Source organism: Bos javanicus, chromosome 18 (assembly GCF_032452875.1).
Source record: "Bos javanicus breed banteng chromosome 18, ARS-OSU_banteng_1.0, whole genome shotgun sequence".
NCBI lineage: Eukaryota > Metazoa > Chordata > Mammalia > Artiodactyla > Bovidae > Bos > Bos javanicus.
In genome coordinates, this window is record NC_083885.1 from 16,850,957 (window position 1) to 16,868,091 (window position 17,135).

Below are 17,135 nucleotides of genomic sequence, written 5' to 3' on the forward strand. Positions count from 1 at the left end.
AGTGAACCTGGACTTGGTAACAATTATAACCCTCTGAGAGCAGGAACCATACTGGTCATTCTCACTGTGGTGTTCTCCATGCCTGCTGCTGCTGCTAAGTCGCTTCAGTCGTGTCCGACTCTGTGAGACCCCATAGACGGAAGCCCACCAGGCTCCCCCATCCCTGGGATTCTTCAGGCAAGAACACTGGAGTGGGTTGCCATTTCCTTCTCCAATGCATGAAAGTGAAAAGTCAAAGTGAAGTCGCTCAGTCGTGTCCGACTCTTAGCGACCACATGGACTGCAGCCTACCAGGCTCCTCCGTCCATGGGACTTTCCAGGCAAGAGTACTGGAGTGGGTATTCATTAATTTTTTTTCTTTTAAGCCACATTGTGTAACTTGTAGGATCTAAGTTCCCTGCCAGGGATTGAATCAGAGCAACAGCAGTGAAAATGTAGGCTCTTAACCAGTGGACTGCCGGGAAACTTCTTGCTAATTTTTTTTTTTTTTTAATAAGTGTATGAGTGAATGGATGATATAGATTGAGGACTGCACACATTTAAGAGAGATGACTATAAAATGCTTTTAAAAATTGGTTTAGATTAGAGTTTTTCAACTTTGATGCCTATAGGGACAAGACCAGAAATGTAAAGAAGTGAAGTAAACCATTGCTGAGATGATGAATGGAAAGTAAGCCCCAGGCCTGGAGGTGTGCTATGCCATGGTGGAGGCTGCAGGAAACTCCACCTGAATTCCCTGACTAAATGAGGGGTAGCTATCACCTCGGCTAGAGCTGCTGTGGCCACAGAATAATGTGGGTCCAGTATTGCCAGATCTTCTGATTATTCAAGAAAATCCAGAAATCTGAGCCTTTAATATACAATTTCCGGTTTTTTAAATGCCAGCAACAGATACAATTTTTAAAAAACCAAAACCATCATGGTAACTCTACCCACACCTGAACAGGGTCTGCAGGTCAAACCACATCTGGCTGAGATGTGGTTTGGATCCATGTCCTAGAATGTCCTTGGGGCCCAGGAACTAGCCTGACTCATCTGTCTTCCCAGCCCCACACCAGCCTGGGCACAGGAGGCCACTGAGTTAGATGGATTAGCAATCCTACTACTAGTTAGTCCCTCTCCATCTAGGCTGGACCTGCCTGGCCTGGGGTCACACTCAGGAGGAACGCCATGGGGCTGAAGGCACATGAGAACAGGGAGTAAAGGACTGCATGGTCAGACCTCTGGCCACTCACCTTGAACCTGTCCGCGGCAGACTTGGAGTTTGTGAGGCCTTTGACTGCGAAGGGTGTTAAGAACACTGACAGCCGCATGGGACCCAAGGTGGCCAAAGTGGTGAAGGCCTGGATGAGGCAGAGAGGAGGCAGTGAGTGTCTCAACACTGTCCTGCTCCCCCACCCCAAGGAAGACCCCATCCAGGAGCTTCAAGCTGCAAAGCCAGACCTGTAGCTTCCAGCAAGCTTCATGTGATATTTCGGGAAGACTAGGAAAAGTGGAGAAGAGCACTCATCTTAAAGTCACTGAGTGAAGGCCTGGTCGCGTTTATAGCTTAGCACTGGGTAATTCCTTAACTCAGACAGGTCACTCCCACCACAGTTTCCCCATTGGCAAAATGCCCCAAATCCTGACGGTGGTACAGGAATAGTTGGGAAGCACTGAAAAATTACCCAGAGAGCTACCAGTGACATAGCTTTGAACTATTACTGTTGTTAAAAGAGATTAATCTCTAAAATATACGAACAGCTCATGTAGCTCAATAAAAGAAAAAAAATCAAAAAATAGGCAGAAAATCTAAACAGATATTTCTCCAAAGAACACAGACAGATGACCAAAAAAAAAAAAAACCATGAAAAGATGTTCAACACCATTAATTATTAGAGAAATGCAAATCAAAAACTACAATGAGGTATCATCTCTCACTGGTCACAACGCTGCTACTCCTGCTAAGTCGTGTCAGTCGTGTCCGACTCTGCTCGACCCCATAGACGGCAGCCCACCAGGCTCCCCGTCCCTAGGATTCTCCAGGCAAGAACACTGGAGTGGGTTGCCATTTCCTTCTCCAATGCATGAAAATGAGAAGTCAAAGTGAAGTCGCTCAGCTGTGTCCGACTCTTCGCCACCCCATGGACCGCAGCCTACCAGGCTCCTCCGTCCATGGGATTTTCCAGGCAAGAGTACTGGAGTGGGGTGCCATCGCTTTCTCCGCTGGTCACAACGGCCATAATCAAAAAATCTACAAACAATAAATGCTTGACAGGGTGTGGAGAAGAGGGAACCCTCTTGCAGTGTTGGTTGGAATGAAAATTGATACAGCCACTATGGAGAACAGCATGGAGATTCCTTTAAAAAACTAAGAATAAAACTACCATATGACCCAGCAATCCTACTACTAGGCACATACCCTGAAGAAACCAAAACTGAAAAAGACATATGTACCCCACTGTTCATTGCAGCTTTATTTATAATAGCTAGGACATGGAAGCAACCTAGATGTCCATCAACAGATGAATGGATAAAGAAGCTGTGGTACATATTTACAATGGAATGTTACTTAGCCATAAAAAAGAACACATTTGAGAGTCAGTCCTAATGAGGTGAATGAACCTAGAACCTAGTACACAGAGTGAAGTAAGTCAGAAATAGAAAAGCAATTTTGTATACTAATGCATGTATATGGAATCTAGAAAGATGGTACCGATGAACCTATTTACACAGCAGCAGTGGAGATACATTGAGAACAGACTTACGGACAGATGCAGAGGGAAGAAGGAGACGGTGGGAGGTATGGAGAGAGTAACATGTAAATATACATTACCAAGTGCAAAATAGATAGCCAATGGGAATTTGTTGTACGGCTCAGGGAACTCAAACTGGGGCTCTGTAACAACCAAGAGGGGTGGGATTGGGAGGGATGTTGGAGGGATGTTCAAGTGAGAAGGGACATGGATAAACCTATGGCTGATTCATGTTGATGTTTGGTAGAAACTAATGTAATACTGTAAAGCAATTATCCTTCAATTAAAAATAAGTAAATCAAAAAAATCTATAAATAATAATGCTAGAGAGGGTGTAGAGAAAAGTGAATCCTCCTATACTGTTGGTGGAAATGTAAATTAGTACAACCATTATGGAGAACAATATGGAGGTTCCTTAAATATATATATATATATTTATACAATTCGTGACATTCGTACAGGAGACAGGGATCAAGACCATCCCCATGGAAAAGAAATACAAAAAAGCAAAATGGCTGTCTGGGAAGGCCTTACAAATAACTGTGAAAAGAAGAGAAGCAAAAAGCAAAGGAGAAAAGGAAAGGTATAAGCATCTGAATGCAGAGTTCCAAAGAACAGCAAAGAGAGATAAGAAAGCCTTCCTCACCGATCAATGCAAAGAAAAATATAGAGGAAAACAACAGAATAGGAAAGACTGGAGATCTCTTCAAGAAAATTAGAGATACCAAGGGAACATTTCATGCAAAGATGGGCTGAATAAAGGACAGAAATGGTATGGACCTAACAGAAGCAGAAGATATTAAGACAAGGTGGCAAGAATACACAAAAGAACTATACAAAAAAGATCTTCACAACCCAGATAATCACAATGGTGTGATCACTCACCTAGAGCCAGACATCCTGGAATGTGAAGTCAAGTGGGCCTTAGAAAGCATCACTACGAACAAAGCTAATGGAGGTGATGGAATTCCAGTGGAGCTATTTCAAATCCTGAAAGATGATGCTGTGAAAGTGCTGCACTCAATATGCCAGCAAATTTGGAACACTCAGCAGTGACCACAGGACTGGAAAAGGTCAGTTTTCATTCCAATCCCAAAGAAAGGCGATGCCAAAGAATGCTCAAACTACCGCACAATTTCGCTCATGGCAACCCAGTCCAGTGTTCTTTCCTGGAGAATCCCAGGGACAGGGGAGTCTGGTGGGCTGCCGTCTATGGGGTCACACAGAGTCGGACACGACTGAAGTGACTTAGCAGGAGCAGCAGCACACGATAGTAAAGTAATGCTCAAAATTCTCCAAGCCAGGCTTCAGTAATACATGAAGCGTGAACTTACAGATGTTCAAGCTGGTTTTAGAAAAGGCAGACGAACGAGAGATCAAATTGCCAACATCCACTAGATCATTGAAAAAGCAAGAGAGTTCCAGAAAAACATCTATTTCTGCTTTATTGACTATGCCAAAGCCTTTGACTGTGTGGATCACAATAAACTGTGGAAAATTCTGAAAGAGATGGGAATACCAGACCACCTGACCTGCCTCTTGAGAAACCTACATGCAGGTCAGGAAGCAACAGTTAGAACTGGACATGGAACAACAGACGGATTCCAAATAGGAAAAGGAGTTCGTCAAGGCTGTATATTGTCATCCTGCTAATTTAACTTATATGCAGAGTACATCATGAGAAACCCTGGGCTGGAAGAAGCACAAGCTGGAATCAAGATTTCTGGGAGAAATACCAATAACCTCAGCTATGCAGATGACACCACCCTTATGGCAGCAAGTGAAGAGGAACTCAAAAGCCTCTTGATGAAAGTGAAAGTGGAGAGTAAAAAGTTGGCTTAAAGCTCAACATTCAGGAAACAAAGATCATGGCATCCGGTCCCATCACTTCATGGGAAACAGATGGGGAAACAGTGGAAACAGTGTCAGACTTTTTTTTCTGGGCTCCAAAATCACTGCAGATGGTGACTGCAGCCATGAAATTAAAAGATGCTTACTCCTTGGAAGGAAAGTTATGACAAACCTAGATAGCATATTCAAAAGCAGAGACATTACTTTGTCCACAAAGGTCTGTCTAGTCAAGGCTATGGTTTTTCCAGTGGTCATGTATGGATGTGAGAGTTGGACTGTGAAGAAAGCTGAGCGCCGAAGAATTGATGCTTTTGAACTGTGGTGTTGGAGGACTCTTGAGAGTCCCTTGGACTGCAAGGAGATCCAACCAGTCGATTCTAAAGCAGATCAGTCCTGGGCATTCTTTAGAAGGACTGATGCTAAAGCTGAAATTCCAATAGTTTGGCCACCTCATGTGAAGAGTTGACTCATTGGAAAAGACTCTGATGCTGGGAGGGATTGGGGGCAGGGGGAGAAGGGGACGACAGAGGATGAGATGGCTGGATGGCATCACCAACTCGATGGACGTGAGTTTTGGTGAACTCCAGGAGTTGGTGATGGACAGGGATGCCTGGTGTGCTGTGATTCATGGGATCACGAAGAGTCGGACAGGAGTGAGCAACTGAACTGAAAAGTACCATATTACCCAGCAATCCTACTTCTGGGCATATATTCAGAGAAAACCGTAATTTGAAAAGATATGTACACCACAATGTTCGTGGAAGCACTATTCACAACAGCCAAGACATCAAAGCAAACTAAATGTCCAATGACAGATGAATAAAGAAGATGTGGTACATACATTCAATGGCATATGACTCATCCATAAAACAGAATGAAATAAGGCCATTAGCAGCAACATGGATGAATCTAGAGATTATCATACTAAGAGAATTAAGTCAGAGAGAGAAAGACAAAGAGCATATGATATCATTTATATGTGGAATCTAATTTACAATGATACAGATGTACTTATTCACAAAACAGAAACAGACTCACTGATCTCAAAATTAAACTTACGGTTTTCAAAGGGGAAACGTGGGGGGAAGAGATAAATTAGGAAATTGAGATTAATATGTACAGACTACTATATATAAAATAGATAACTAACAAGGATCGACTATATAGCACAGAGAACTCTATTCAATATTCTGTAATGAGCTATATAGGAAAAAAAATCTGAAAAAGAATTGATATATCTGATTCACTTTGCTAACATAACATTATAAATGAGCTACAATCCAATAAAAATTTAGAAAAAAAAGAAAAAATCTCACTAAGCATCAGGCTTAATCCATGCCTCACCTTACCCTGTCAGGAGAACTTTCCTGACTGTAGCAAACCACCCTTGGTTTTCAGGATCCCAGAGAATGACCTCCTGGAGGTACCTTGGGAACCTTCCATTCAATTCATGCAGTTCATGCCCCGTCTCTACCCTCTTCTTGGTCCAAATTAACCTCCACTCCAACCGAGCTTTAGTCTAACCTTTAGTCTAAACTTGTGTGGTGTAAGTGCAGTGTGACCTTAAAGTTCCACTGAGCGTTCTCCTTACACAGTCTTCCTACCACCCAATGACTCGCTGGGGTGTTCCTTGGTGTGTGCCGGGCTAGCAGAGGTGACTGCCGTCTGGAGCAGCAACAAGCCCTTGGCTGCAGACTGTCAAATGCTACCTCTCTCGTTTCAGGTGCAGGCTCCTGGGCTTTCTGGATGGATTCTAACCTCTCTAACAGCTGCTTTGTTGTTGTTGTTGTTTAGTCACTAAGTCTTGTCCAACTCTTTGCAACCCCATGGACTGTAGCCCGCCAGGTTCCTGTGTCTATGGGATTCTCCAGGCAAGAATATTGGAGTGGGTTACCATTTCCTTCTCCAGGGGATCCTCCCAACCCAGGGGTCAAACCCACGGATTCTTTACCACTGAGCACCTGGAAAACCTCTATTGTCAATTAATCAACTTCCTAACCTTGAAAGGCAGCTGCTGCTCCCCAAGGCCAGGGTCAGATCACAAAAGAAAAGACAGAAGAAGCCAGACCTTTGCATTTAAAATGCATTTCCAGGGCCCTATCTTGAGATCAGAGGAGCTCTCCACTTCAGGATTTTCAACCTCAGCATTGTCTGGGTTTTAATTACACATTTCACCTCCACTGCCCCCCAGATGATAGTCATTCCCCACCCTGCTCCTGCCCCCACAGCTGCTATGCAGGGGATATCAGCTCCACATATGGACTGAAATGGAAGAAAGCTCAAGACGCTAACAGCCTGGAAAATCAAGATTCATTTGTATTATTCATTTACAAAACCTCTAGATCTTTCAGGGGGCATGAACTGGAAAAGGACACATGAGAAAACTCCCTATCAATATGAGGGAGGAAATGAAGTACCCCAGCACTTACTACTGAAATTGTGAGTTTCAACCGTAAGCCTACGTGAGTGAGGAACAGCAGTACTGCAGATAAGGAGGGGGCTAGGAACAAGATGACTGTGGTCAGGCTCTGGATAAGCCCACACTTCTCCAAGAGCTTTGTTTCCTTTTTTCTGAGATCTGGAAAATTCAAAATGAAGAAATGAATCACAAGAACATTCTCCCAGGAGCATAGATCAAGCCCCAGAAGATGAAAGAATCCCCAGAAGGTGAAAGGCTCAGTCCACCATGACATCCCAGGCTCAGAGCAGAAAGCCAGATATTCTGTACCTTTAATGACTTTTGTAAATGGCTTCTCCCAGGTGTACATTTTAATCAACTTAATGCTTGTGAGAACTTCACTGGTCATGCGGATGCGCTGGTCACTGACCTCTGATGTATGTTTCTGTGACTCCACAAGCTTTCTGGTCAGGAATGCCTGCAGTGAGGATGCAGCAAGAGCATCTTTTATAAGGGCAGGAAAGTGCAGTCTGGCATTAGTGTGGCAACTGAGAGTACTTCCAAAGTCAGCTCTGCGTGTGGACTGAATCCCTGGGTCTAATCCTGCACTCCCGGTTCCTGGTCCCCGATGAAGGTTTAGAAGCCTCTCTGGGCCATCATGCCTCAAGACACCTGCCTCACACATCCTTGGGGGGCTTTCTTTTCTGGGTTCCAAGCCAGAACTTGGCCAACTAAACAGAAACATGACTCCTCTGCCTCTGGGAACCCTAAACCCTCTACCAATTACACCACCTTTTAAAAAAATTTTATTGAAGTATAGTTAATTTATAGTGCTGTATTAATTTCTCAGTACAGCAAAATGACTCAGTTATACATACATATATATATATATATATATAAATAATTTTCCATTATGGTTTGTCACAGGATATTGAATATGGTTTCCTGTGCTGTGCAGTGGGACCACAATCACCTTTTGATCAGATTACCTGAACTGACAAAGGAAAACACTCCATTTCAATAATTCAGAGCACACAAATCCAAGAGTCACTTCCTGTTTTGCCCATTTTTTTTTTTCAGCTGAATCTTTGGCAGCAAATTTGCTTCCCTTCCCCCATTAAATTGTGCCAATGTTCTATGCTGTCAGCTCTAGTATACCAGCACAGTCCGGGTAAAAGAGAAGGAACCAAAATCTTCCACAGAAGATAGCTACTGAGGAAAGTCCATGAAGCAGATAATCACTCACAGACACCCACGAGGTGGACCTCACCCATCAGGTTCACTTCTTATTAATATTTATGAGGCCCCAGCATGGTGGCCAGAGAACCATTTGAGGTAGGAATGGACTCTGAATCTCACTTGCAATAGAATGAGCAGTCAACAAGTGTCAGCCTTCCCATTCAGAAGCACCCCCAATTCCAGAGCCCTAAGAGTTCTGGGGAATGTCCAACATCAAATGGGTGGCAAAGACATTACCTGCAGTGGCAAAAACAGAAGATAGCACAGCGTGGCAATGAGCGCTATGGGTCCGAGAACAAGGCAAGAGGTGATGCTGCAGCTTATCAACAGTAAGAAGGTGAGCACGGCCAGGGGCCCATAGTACACTCCCTCGTACAGGCAGTTTACATCGGTGGTCAAGAAGCCAATGGCCTGTGAGACAATAAGCCCATGGACACAGGTGTCACCTCTCCAAGTTCCCAGAAGAGGCTGCATGTGCCTGTGACAGGTGGCTTCGCCATGCCTTCTATGGGCAGGCAAGCTAGAGAGGCAGGGTGGCAGAGCGGAGAGACACACCAGGTTCACAGGTCTCATGTCACTAGCTTTGTGACCCTGAACAAGTTACTTTGCCACTCTGAGCCTCCACCTGTAAAGCTGGAATGATTACATGGTTATTGTAAGAATGTCAGTGAGATAAATACCTGCACACATAGACTGCACCCAACGAAAGTTACATTTTTGAACTATTGCTACTACTATTAATTAGCTACTACTATTGCTACTACTACTACTATTGCTACTACTACTAATAGCCAGACTCCACAGAGTTGCTTGTAGTATTTTATTCTATTCCATTCCATTCCATTCATTCTAATAATAATACCTGCATTTCTTGGCAGGAGCTGAGTCTTTTTCTCCTTCTCCTTTCTCTTATTTGCTATAGATTCTTCTGCCCACTCCCTCCCTCCCCAACATGTACTGCCTACTGCATTGTATAAAAGCTGACATTCCAAGTCACAACATATTTAAGGAATCAATTCGTTAATGTCTTGTGGAATTACCAATCTGAATCCTTAAGAAGTGGTTTTCTTTTCATTTTAACCCAATCTCCTTCCAGTGCCCAGAATGTGCCCCAGGCTGAGCCTTTAAAAATTTTTAGCGTTGGGTGAGCATAACTTTGTACAGCCAGTTTGGAGGACAAGTTAACAGTGTCTTTCGAAAACTAATAATTATACAAACCTCATGACTGTCACTTTCATTTCTCCATTGAGAAACACTCTGATGTGCTGGTGGAAGCACATATATAAGGATGTTGATTATAGCACTGCCCATGGCAGCAAACCCAGAAACATCCTAAATGTCCATTGGTGGGGGAAGGTTAAAGCACTCACTTAAGAAGTATTAGTTAATATTGGATCCTGGAGCACACTGTCAGTGTTGATGTCTCAGGCTTATCATTTATGGAGCCACAGATGTGTGACTCAGTCACTCTGAGCCTCTGTTGCCTCATCAGTAAAATGGGAATAATAAAACAACCTACTTTATAGCGTTGATGTGATAACTGAATGAGGTAGCACATATAAAATATTTTCACACATTGAGAAGGCTATATGGCAGTGATAGAAATGGACAAAAGTGATCAAAAGGTAAAAGCTACCAGTTATAACATAAATAAGTCCTTGGGAATGTAAGGTACAGCATGGTGACTATAATTAACAAAACTGTATTGTATACCTGGAAGTTGCTAAGAAAATAAATCTTAAAAATCCTCATCACAAGAAAAGTCTGTAACTCTGTGTAGTGCTGGTTGTTAACTAAACTTACTGTGGCAATCACTTTGCAATATATGCATACATCAAATTATTATGCTGTATGCGTGCATGCGTGCTAAATCACTTCAGTCATGTCCAACCCTTTGCGACCCTGTAGACCACCAGGCTCCTCTGTCCATGGGATTCTCCAGGCAAGAATACTGGAGTGGGTTGCCATGCCCTCTTCCAGGGGATCTTTCTGACCCAGGGATCAAACCCATGTCTCTCATGTGTCCTACACTGGCAGTCGGGTTCTTTACCACTAATGCCACCTGGGAAGGCCCATTATGCTGTGTATTTTGTACTAATACAAAGTTCTACATCAATTATATCACAGTGAAAAATAAAGAAAAGAGAAAGTGCTTTAATTATGAGTAAGCATCACTGAAAAGTAATGAGGAAGATCTAAATGTGCCAACATGGAAATTCAAGGCATAGCGAGGAGAGAAGAAAAAACTGCAAAATGATGTAAGTGATGTAGTACCACTGATGTAAAAATCTCACCCCAAAATACATATCTTACATTTTCTATTGGTAAAACCAAGTTGCAGAACTATGTAAAATGCAGTATGATTTATGCAAAAACATGCACACAAAATATATTATGTTTTCTATGGGTAATTCACATGTGTACCTAAATGTACTTTTAAAAGTTGGGAGGTGATGTTAGTTCAGGCATAGGAGGAGTGACCAGGTGTAGGGGGTCATCTGTATTAGTTTTTCTATTTCTTTCCTAAGGAGAAAGTATTCAGGTGTGCTTTTTTAAACTTTTTTTTCTATTGCTTTTTTAATTAAAATTTTTACAGTGCTGTGTTAGTTTCTGCCAGAAATGTAAACTGATACAGCCATTATGGAGAACAGTATGGAGATTCCTTTAGAAACTAGGATGGGGCTAAATCTATTATCTGACCCAGCCACCCCACTCCTGGGCATATATCCTGAGAAGAAGACACATGTAACCCCAATGTTCACAGCAGCACCTTTTAAGATAGCCGGGACATGGACACAGCCCGGGTGTCCTTAAAATTAATTTTAATATAAAACTTATGGAAGCAGCTGTCTAGAAATCCTCATACGAGCAACTACTTCCATCTTCAGTTCCAAATGGATCATCTTATTTTCTGCTTCTGTGAAGATGTTGGGAAAGTTGGACTTCACATATAGTGGGGCTTAGAACAGACAAACAGAAAAGGCAGCAGCACTGGCCTGAATGCAGAAGATCTCCTTAGCAAGTCAGGTGGCAGCTCGGGTTCAGAGCCTGGAGTCTGCAGCCAGGCTCTGCCACTTACCAATCGTGTGACCTTGTCCAAGTTTCATACCCTTTCCTGGCCTCAGTTTCCTCCTCCATGACAATGGGAACAGTAACAGAAGCTATCACGTAAGAGGTCATCAGAGGACCGAGTGAGCCAACTTAGTGATGGGTTTGGGATAATATCTGGCCAAAGGACGTTCACAGTTAGTGTGATAACTTTGCTGAGAACAGGGAGAAGGGCTGCCATGGCTCCTTGAGCTCCGGTCAAGAGCAGGAGGACAGGGTAGCTTTGATGCTTAAGGCCTACAAGGAATTAATGATACAACTGAACATATGAATCACTGCCCCTCTTCTACGTGCTTTATATGTACTGCTGCTACTGCTAAGTCGCTTCAGTCGTGTCCGACTCTGTGCGACCCCATGGACTGGAGCCTAGCAGGCTCCTCCGTCCATGGGATTTTCCAGGCAAGAGTACTGGAGTGGGGTGCCATTGCCTTCTCCTTTATATGTACTAACTCACGTAATCATGTAAGACAACACTTCTACAAGGTTGGTCCTATTACTATCCCACAGTTCCAGAGAGGCTGAACAAGTTGCCTAAGGTTAGAGAATGAGTAAAATGGTGAAGAAGAACAGTAATAATGATAACAATACATTATCATGTAAGATAAAAGTCTTACATTTGTTGGTACTTGAGTTAGAAGAAGCATCTGTTTGGGGGCAATGGTTCATTTAGCCGACTGTATTTTGGAGATTATCCTGTGTAATTCAGATACTGGGCTTTTTGAGGGATAGAGTTGTGGATCTGAAATAGTTCATGTCTTTGAAGGGAGCTCATCTGAGTGGAGAAACCAGATTTGGGCTTGGTGGGGAGTAGGGTCAGAAAGAGGGGGTCTAGAGATACTATCATGAAGGAGAGACCATCTCAGCCAGGCCTTTGAAGATTGAATGAGATTTTGAAAGGGCGGGGGGAGTGATGTGAGCAAAGCTGCCTGGAGGTGGACATGCCTGGTCTATTTGGGGCTAGAGGTTTAGCCCTGCCTGGCCAGGAGGGTAGAAGTCAACCTAGGACTAGAGAAAGGAACACAGGAAGAGATGAGGCAGGACAGCTGCTGAGGCCAGATCACAAAGGAGTTTGTTTGAGAGGAAAGAGCCAGAGCAGGGATGTCTTTTCCAAAAATTAAATAATCTGTTTCAATATAAAAGTAATCCATGCTCATCAAGGCAATTGGTAAGCAGTAGAAAAATAGAGACGGAGAGGGCAATGGCACCTCACTCCAGTAGTCTTGCCTGGAAAATCCCATGGACAGAGGAGCCAGATGGGCTGCAGTCCATGGGATCGCTAAGAGTCGGGCACGACTGAGCGACTTCACTTTCACTTTTCACTTTCATGCATTGGAGAAGAAAATGGCAACCCAGTCCAGTGTTCTTGCCTGGAGAATCCCAGGGACAGGGGAGCCTGGTGGGCTGCCGTCTATGGGGTCGCACAGAGTTGGACATGACTGAAGTGACTTAGCAGTAGCAGTAGTAGTAATAGTAGAAAAATAGAGAAAGTGAAATTAAACATAGAAAATTCCAATATCCCCCCATGACTCTGGGTCATAGTTGGTCATATATCTTTCGTCAGTCTCTGCCATTGTTTGTGTTATGCTGTAGGGAGCACCAGCTAGGAAATAACCCATCAATAACAATAACCAGGCAGCTGTAAGTATTTCTCCTCTGCAGATAAGAAAATTAACACCCAGAGATTATCTCTGCTTGTTTTTCCTTGAGCTACCAAGTCCTCCCATACCTTCCTCCCCAGGGCATCTGAGGGGATGTGGTTTTGATGTGCTTCTACTGGGGATTCATGGTTTTTTTGTTTTAATTTTTAGCTGCATGAAGGATCTTAGTTCCCAGACCAGAGATGGAACCCATATCCTCTTACAGTGGAAGCATGGAGTCTTAAACACTGGACCACCAGGGAAGTCCCAAGATTTTTGTCTTTTTGGCCACTGCTGTACCCCTTTGGTGGGCTTCCCTCATAGCTCACTTGGTAAAGAATTGGCCTGCAATGCAGGAGACCCCAGTTCGATGCCTGGGTCAAGAAGATCCGCTGGAGAAGGGATAGGCTACCCACTCTGGTATTCTTGGGCTTCCTTTGTGGCTCAGCTGGTAAAGAATCTGCCTGCAATGCAGAAGACCTGGGTTTGATCCCTGGATTGGGAAGATCCCCTACAGAAAGGAAAGGCTACCCACTCCAGTAGTCTTGCCTGGACTGATCCCCCCAGACGACTTGGGAAGAAAAGTATGGGAGGACTTGGTAGCTCAAGAGATCAAAATGCCAGCATCCACTGGATCATCGAAAAAGCAAGAGAGTTCCAGAAAAACATCTACTTCTGCTGATTGACTACACCAAATCCTATGACTATGTGGATCACAACAAACTGTGGAAAATTCTTAAAGAGATGGGAATACCAGACCACCTTACCTGCCTCCTGAGAAATCTGTATGCAAGTCAAGAAACAACAGTTTGAACTGGACATAGAACAATAGACTGGTTCCAAATTGGGAAAGGAGTACATCAAGGCTGTATATTTTCACCCTGCTTATTTAACTTATATGCAGAGTACATCATGTGAAATGCCGGGCTAAATGAACCACAAGCTGGAATCAAGATTTCTGGGAGACATATCAATAACCTAAGATATGCAGATGACACCACCCTATGGCAGAAAGTGGAGAACTAAAGAGCCTTTTGATGAAAGTGAAAGAGGAGAGTGAAAAAGTTGGCTTAAAACTCCTTCAAAAAACAAAGATCATGGCGTCCAGTCCCATCACTTCATGGCAAATAGATGGGGAAACAATGGAAACAGTGAGAGACTTTATTTTCTTGGGCTCCAAACTCACTGCAAATGGTGACTGCAGCCATGAAATTAAAAGACACTTGCTCCGTGGAAGAAAAGCTATGACCAACTTAGCTTATTAAAAAGCAGAGACATTACTTTGCCAACAAAAGTCCGTTTAGTCAAAGCTATGGTCTTCCCAGTAGTCATGTATGGGTGTGAGAGTTGGACCATAAAGAAAGCTAAGTGCCAAAGAACTAATGCTTTTGAACTGTGATGTTGGAGAAGACTCTTGAGAGTCCCTTGGACTGCAAGGAGATCAAATAAGTCCATCCTAAAGGAAATCAGTCCTGAATATTGATTGGAAGGATTGATGCTGAAGCTGAACCTCCAATACTCTGGCCACCTGATGCAAAGAGCTGACTCATTTGAAAAGACCCTGATACTGGGAAAGGTTGAAGGCAGGAGGAGAAGGGAACAACAGAGGATGAGATGGTTGGATGGCATCACTGACTCAATGGACATGAGTTTGAGCAAGCTCCGGGAATTGGTGATGGACAGGGAGGCCTGGTGTGCTGCAGTCCATGGGGTCGCAGAGCCAGACACAACTAAGCAACTGAACTGAACTATACCCCTAGGTGGAGAAGGAAATGGCAAACCACTCCAGTATTCTTGCCTGGAGGATCTCATGAATGGAGGAGCCTAGTGGGCTACAGTCCATGGGGTCACATAGAGTCAGACACGACTGAAGTGACTTAGCACATACCCATAGGGCCTAGAACAGGGCTTGGCCCAAAGCATACCTCAGTAACAATTTATTGAATGGATGGATAAATCCTCTCTAAGGCTTTGAATACAGCTGGAATCTCATTTACTGTTGACCTGCTCCTATGATCCCAGAGGCAATTATTGATGGTTATCAACACTCACCCTGGAAATGATTTCCTTTCTCTTTCTTCTTTGTCTCCAGCCTTTTCTCCATCCCTTGGCCTCCAGGGTAAGGAGGTATGGAGGAGGAGGAGGAAAGTACCCCCTCAATGTGCAACCTCGTCACTTACCTCTCCCACGGTGATGTGTGTTATAGACTTAAATTGCATCAGCTTCTCAAAGGCAAAGGAGAAGACAGCTGCACGAAACCTGACGCCTGTGCGCTGGTTGATGACCCAGCATGAGCACATACACAGAGACTTCAGACATTCAGTGAAAAAAAGGGCAAGGCAAAGCCCAACTCCATAGGCAACGTCCCTGGATGGGTTTTCAGCGTATTCCAGGATCTTTGGTATAAGCAATATCTAAAAGGAAACAGGAGTTTGGATCACTCTGACTTCCCAATCCTGCTTTCAGGCAACACCTAACCAAAGTGCACTGGGTGTGAGGTCCTCAGGTCAAGAGAGGGGGCTTACTAGATGATCACAACTAACTCAAGCACAATTCTGCACTCAGAAGGTCACAGTTCAGTTGGAGGACACTTAGGAGTTCAACTGACCCAGATCTGAAGCCCAGCTCCACCACCTCATACTGGTCCTAAAACCAAGCAGGATCCTCTGGTGCTCCTGGACGCAGAAGCCTATTCTGTGCTCCCTATTTCTCATTTGTAGGGAACAGACTCCAGCCTCCATTACCTTCCCTGCATTCCTAAGGGAAGAGAGGGGATAGGGAGACAAGGAAGGAGCAACCAAGAAACAATAGCACAGTCTTGGGCAGGGTCCTGGTTCCTCCTCAAGGGATACACATAACAATATCTTTGAGCTCTTCTGCAGAATTAAAACGCCCAACAAATGGAAGCTGCTAACTACTTGATGAAATACTCTACTCCAGAGAGAAGGTCACAGTTTGATAACCTCGAGAACCACAGAAGCTCATCAGAAAATCTCCTGAGGCCAGATTAAAGGAGTGCAGGCCATACACACACCCTGATCTCATCAGCAAACCTCACCCTTGAACCATTGCTATAAAGTGAAAATGTTAGTCACTCAGTCATGTCTGACTCTTTGTGACTCCACGAACTGTAGCCCACTAAGCTCCTCTGTCCATGGAATTCTCCAGGCAAGAATTCTGGAGTGGGTTGCCATTTTCTACTCAAGGAGATCTACCCAACCCTGGGATCGAACCCGGGTCTCCATCATTGCAGGCAAATTCTTTACTGTCTGAGCCATGAGAATCGGTATAAAACTCCTTACCAAATCCCCCTGAATTGGGACACACAGTTTTGAGGTCATTAGCCCACTGTGTCCCCATTTGCCTGGCAAAGCAATAAAGCTATTCTTTTCTGTGTGAGTGTGTGGCTGCTTAGTCACTCAGTCGTGTCCAACTCTTTGTGACCTCATGGGCTGTAGCCCACCAGGTTCCTCTGTCCATAGAATTTTCCAGGCAAGAATATTGGACTAGGTTGCCATTTCCTACTGCAGGGGCTTTTCCCAACTCAGGGACTGAACCCATGTCTCTTGCATCTCCTGCACTGGCAGAGGGATATTTTTTTTTTACCACTAGCTCCACCTGGGAAGCCCTTCACCAAAATTCTGTCTCTGAGATTTGATTTGGCACCAGAGTACAGAGACCACATTTCAGCATCAGTCCCAATGGGAAATAGATTACACACACATGGAGTAATCCAGGGGTTAATAACCTGACTATTTATAAAGATGTGGGCAGAACTGAGGAATTTAACAGGAATGGAGAAGCACCTTGGAGCTAGCAACCACAGGGAACTAAATGGGGAGGGGAGGATGAGTTTTACTGAAGCCTAGAAGGAGAAAGTCATACAAAAAGGGCCCTTCATTTTAGGATCTGGTCACCAACCCTCAGTGACAGGGAGGGAGGAAGTCAGAGTGATATATATCTTGCCCTCACCTTCTCCTTCCCTCCAGCCTCCAGATGGGGTCTCCCACTGGTCAAACTCAACCAGAAGCCAGAGGCAGAGGTACCCCACGGATGTGATCCAGAGAGGTCACCCACTAGGGGCATAGCATAGGGTGGTGTGGACAAGGGTGGAGAGTGGATCTGGAGGGACGAATGGAGAACACGCTGTCACCCAACTCACTTCTC

General features: G+C 44.2%; 1 protein-coding gene across 2 annotated transcripts in view; it reads right to left on the reverse strand.

Annotated features, from left to right (window-relative positions):
- ABCC11 (ATP binding cassette subfamily C member 11) overlaps nt 1-17,135 on the reverse strand; it is a 90,229-nt gene that overhangs the window by 48,619 nt on the left and 24,475 nt on the right. For both annotated transcript variants that reach the window (XM_061387101.1, XM_061387102.1), the window contains exons 6-10: nt 15,149-15,382; nt 8,461-8,634; nt 7,315-7,462; nt 7,016-7,164; nt 1,236-1,343 (exon numbers count right to left, since the gene is read on the reverse strand). In XM_061387101.1, the coding sequence (XP_061243085.1) occupies nt 1,236-1,343; nt 7,016-7,164; nt 7,315-7,462; nt 8,461-8,634; nt 15,149-15,382 (813 nt within the window). The remainder of the gene's footprint in view (nt 1-1,235; nt 1,344-7,015; nt 7,165-7,314; nt 7,463-8,460; nt 8,635-15,148; nt 15,383-17,135) is intronic.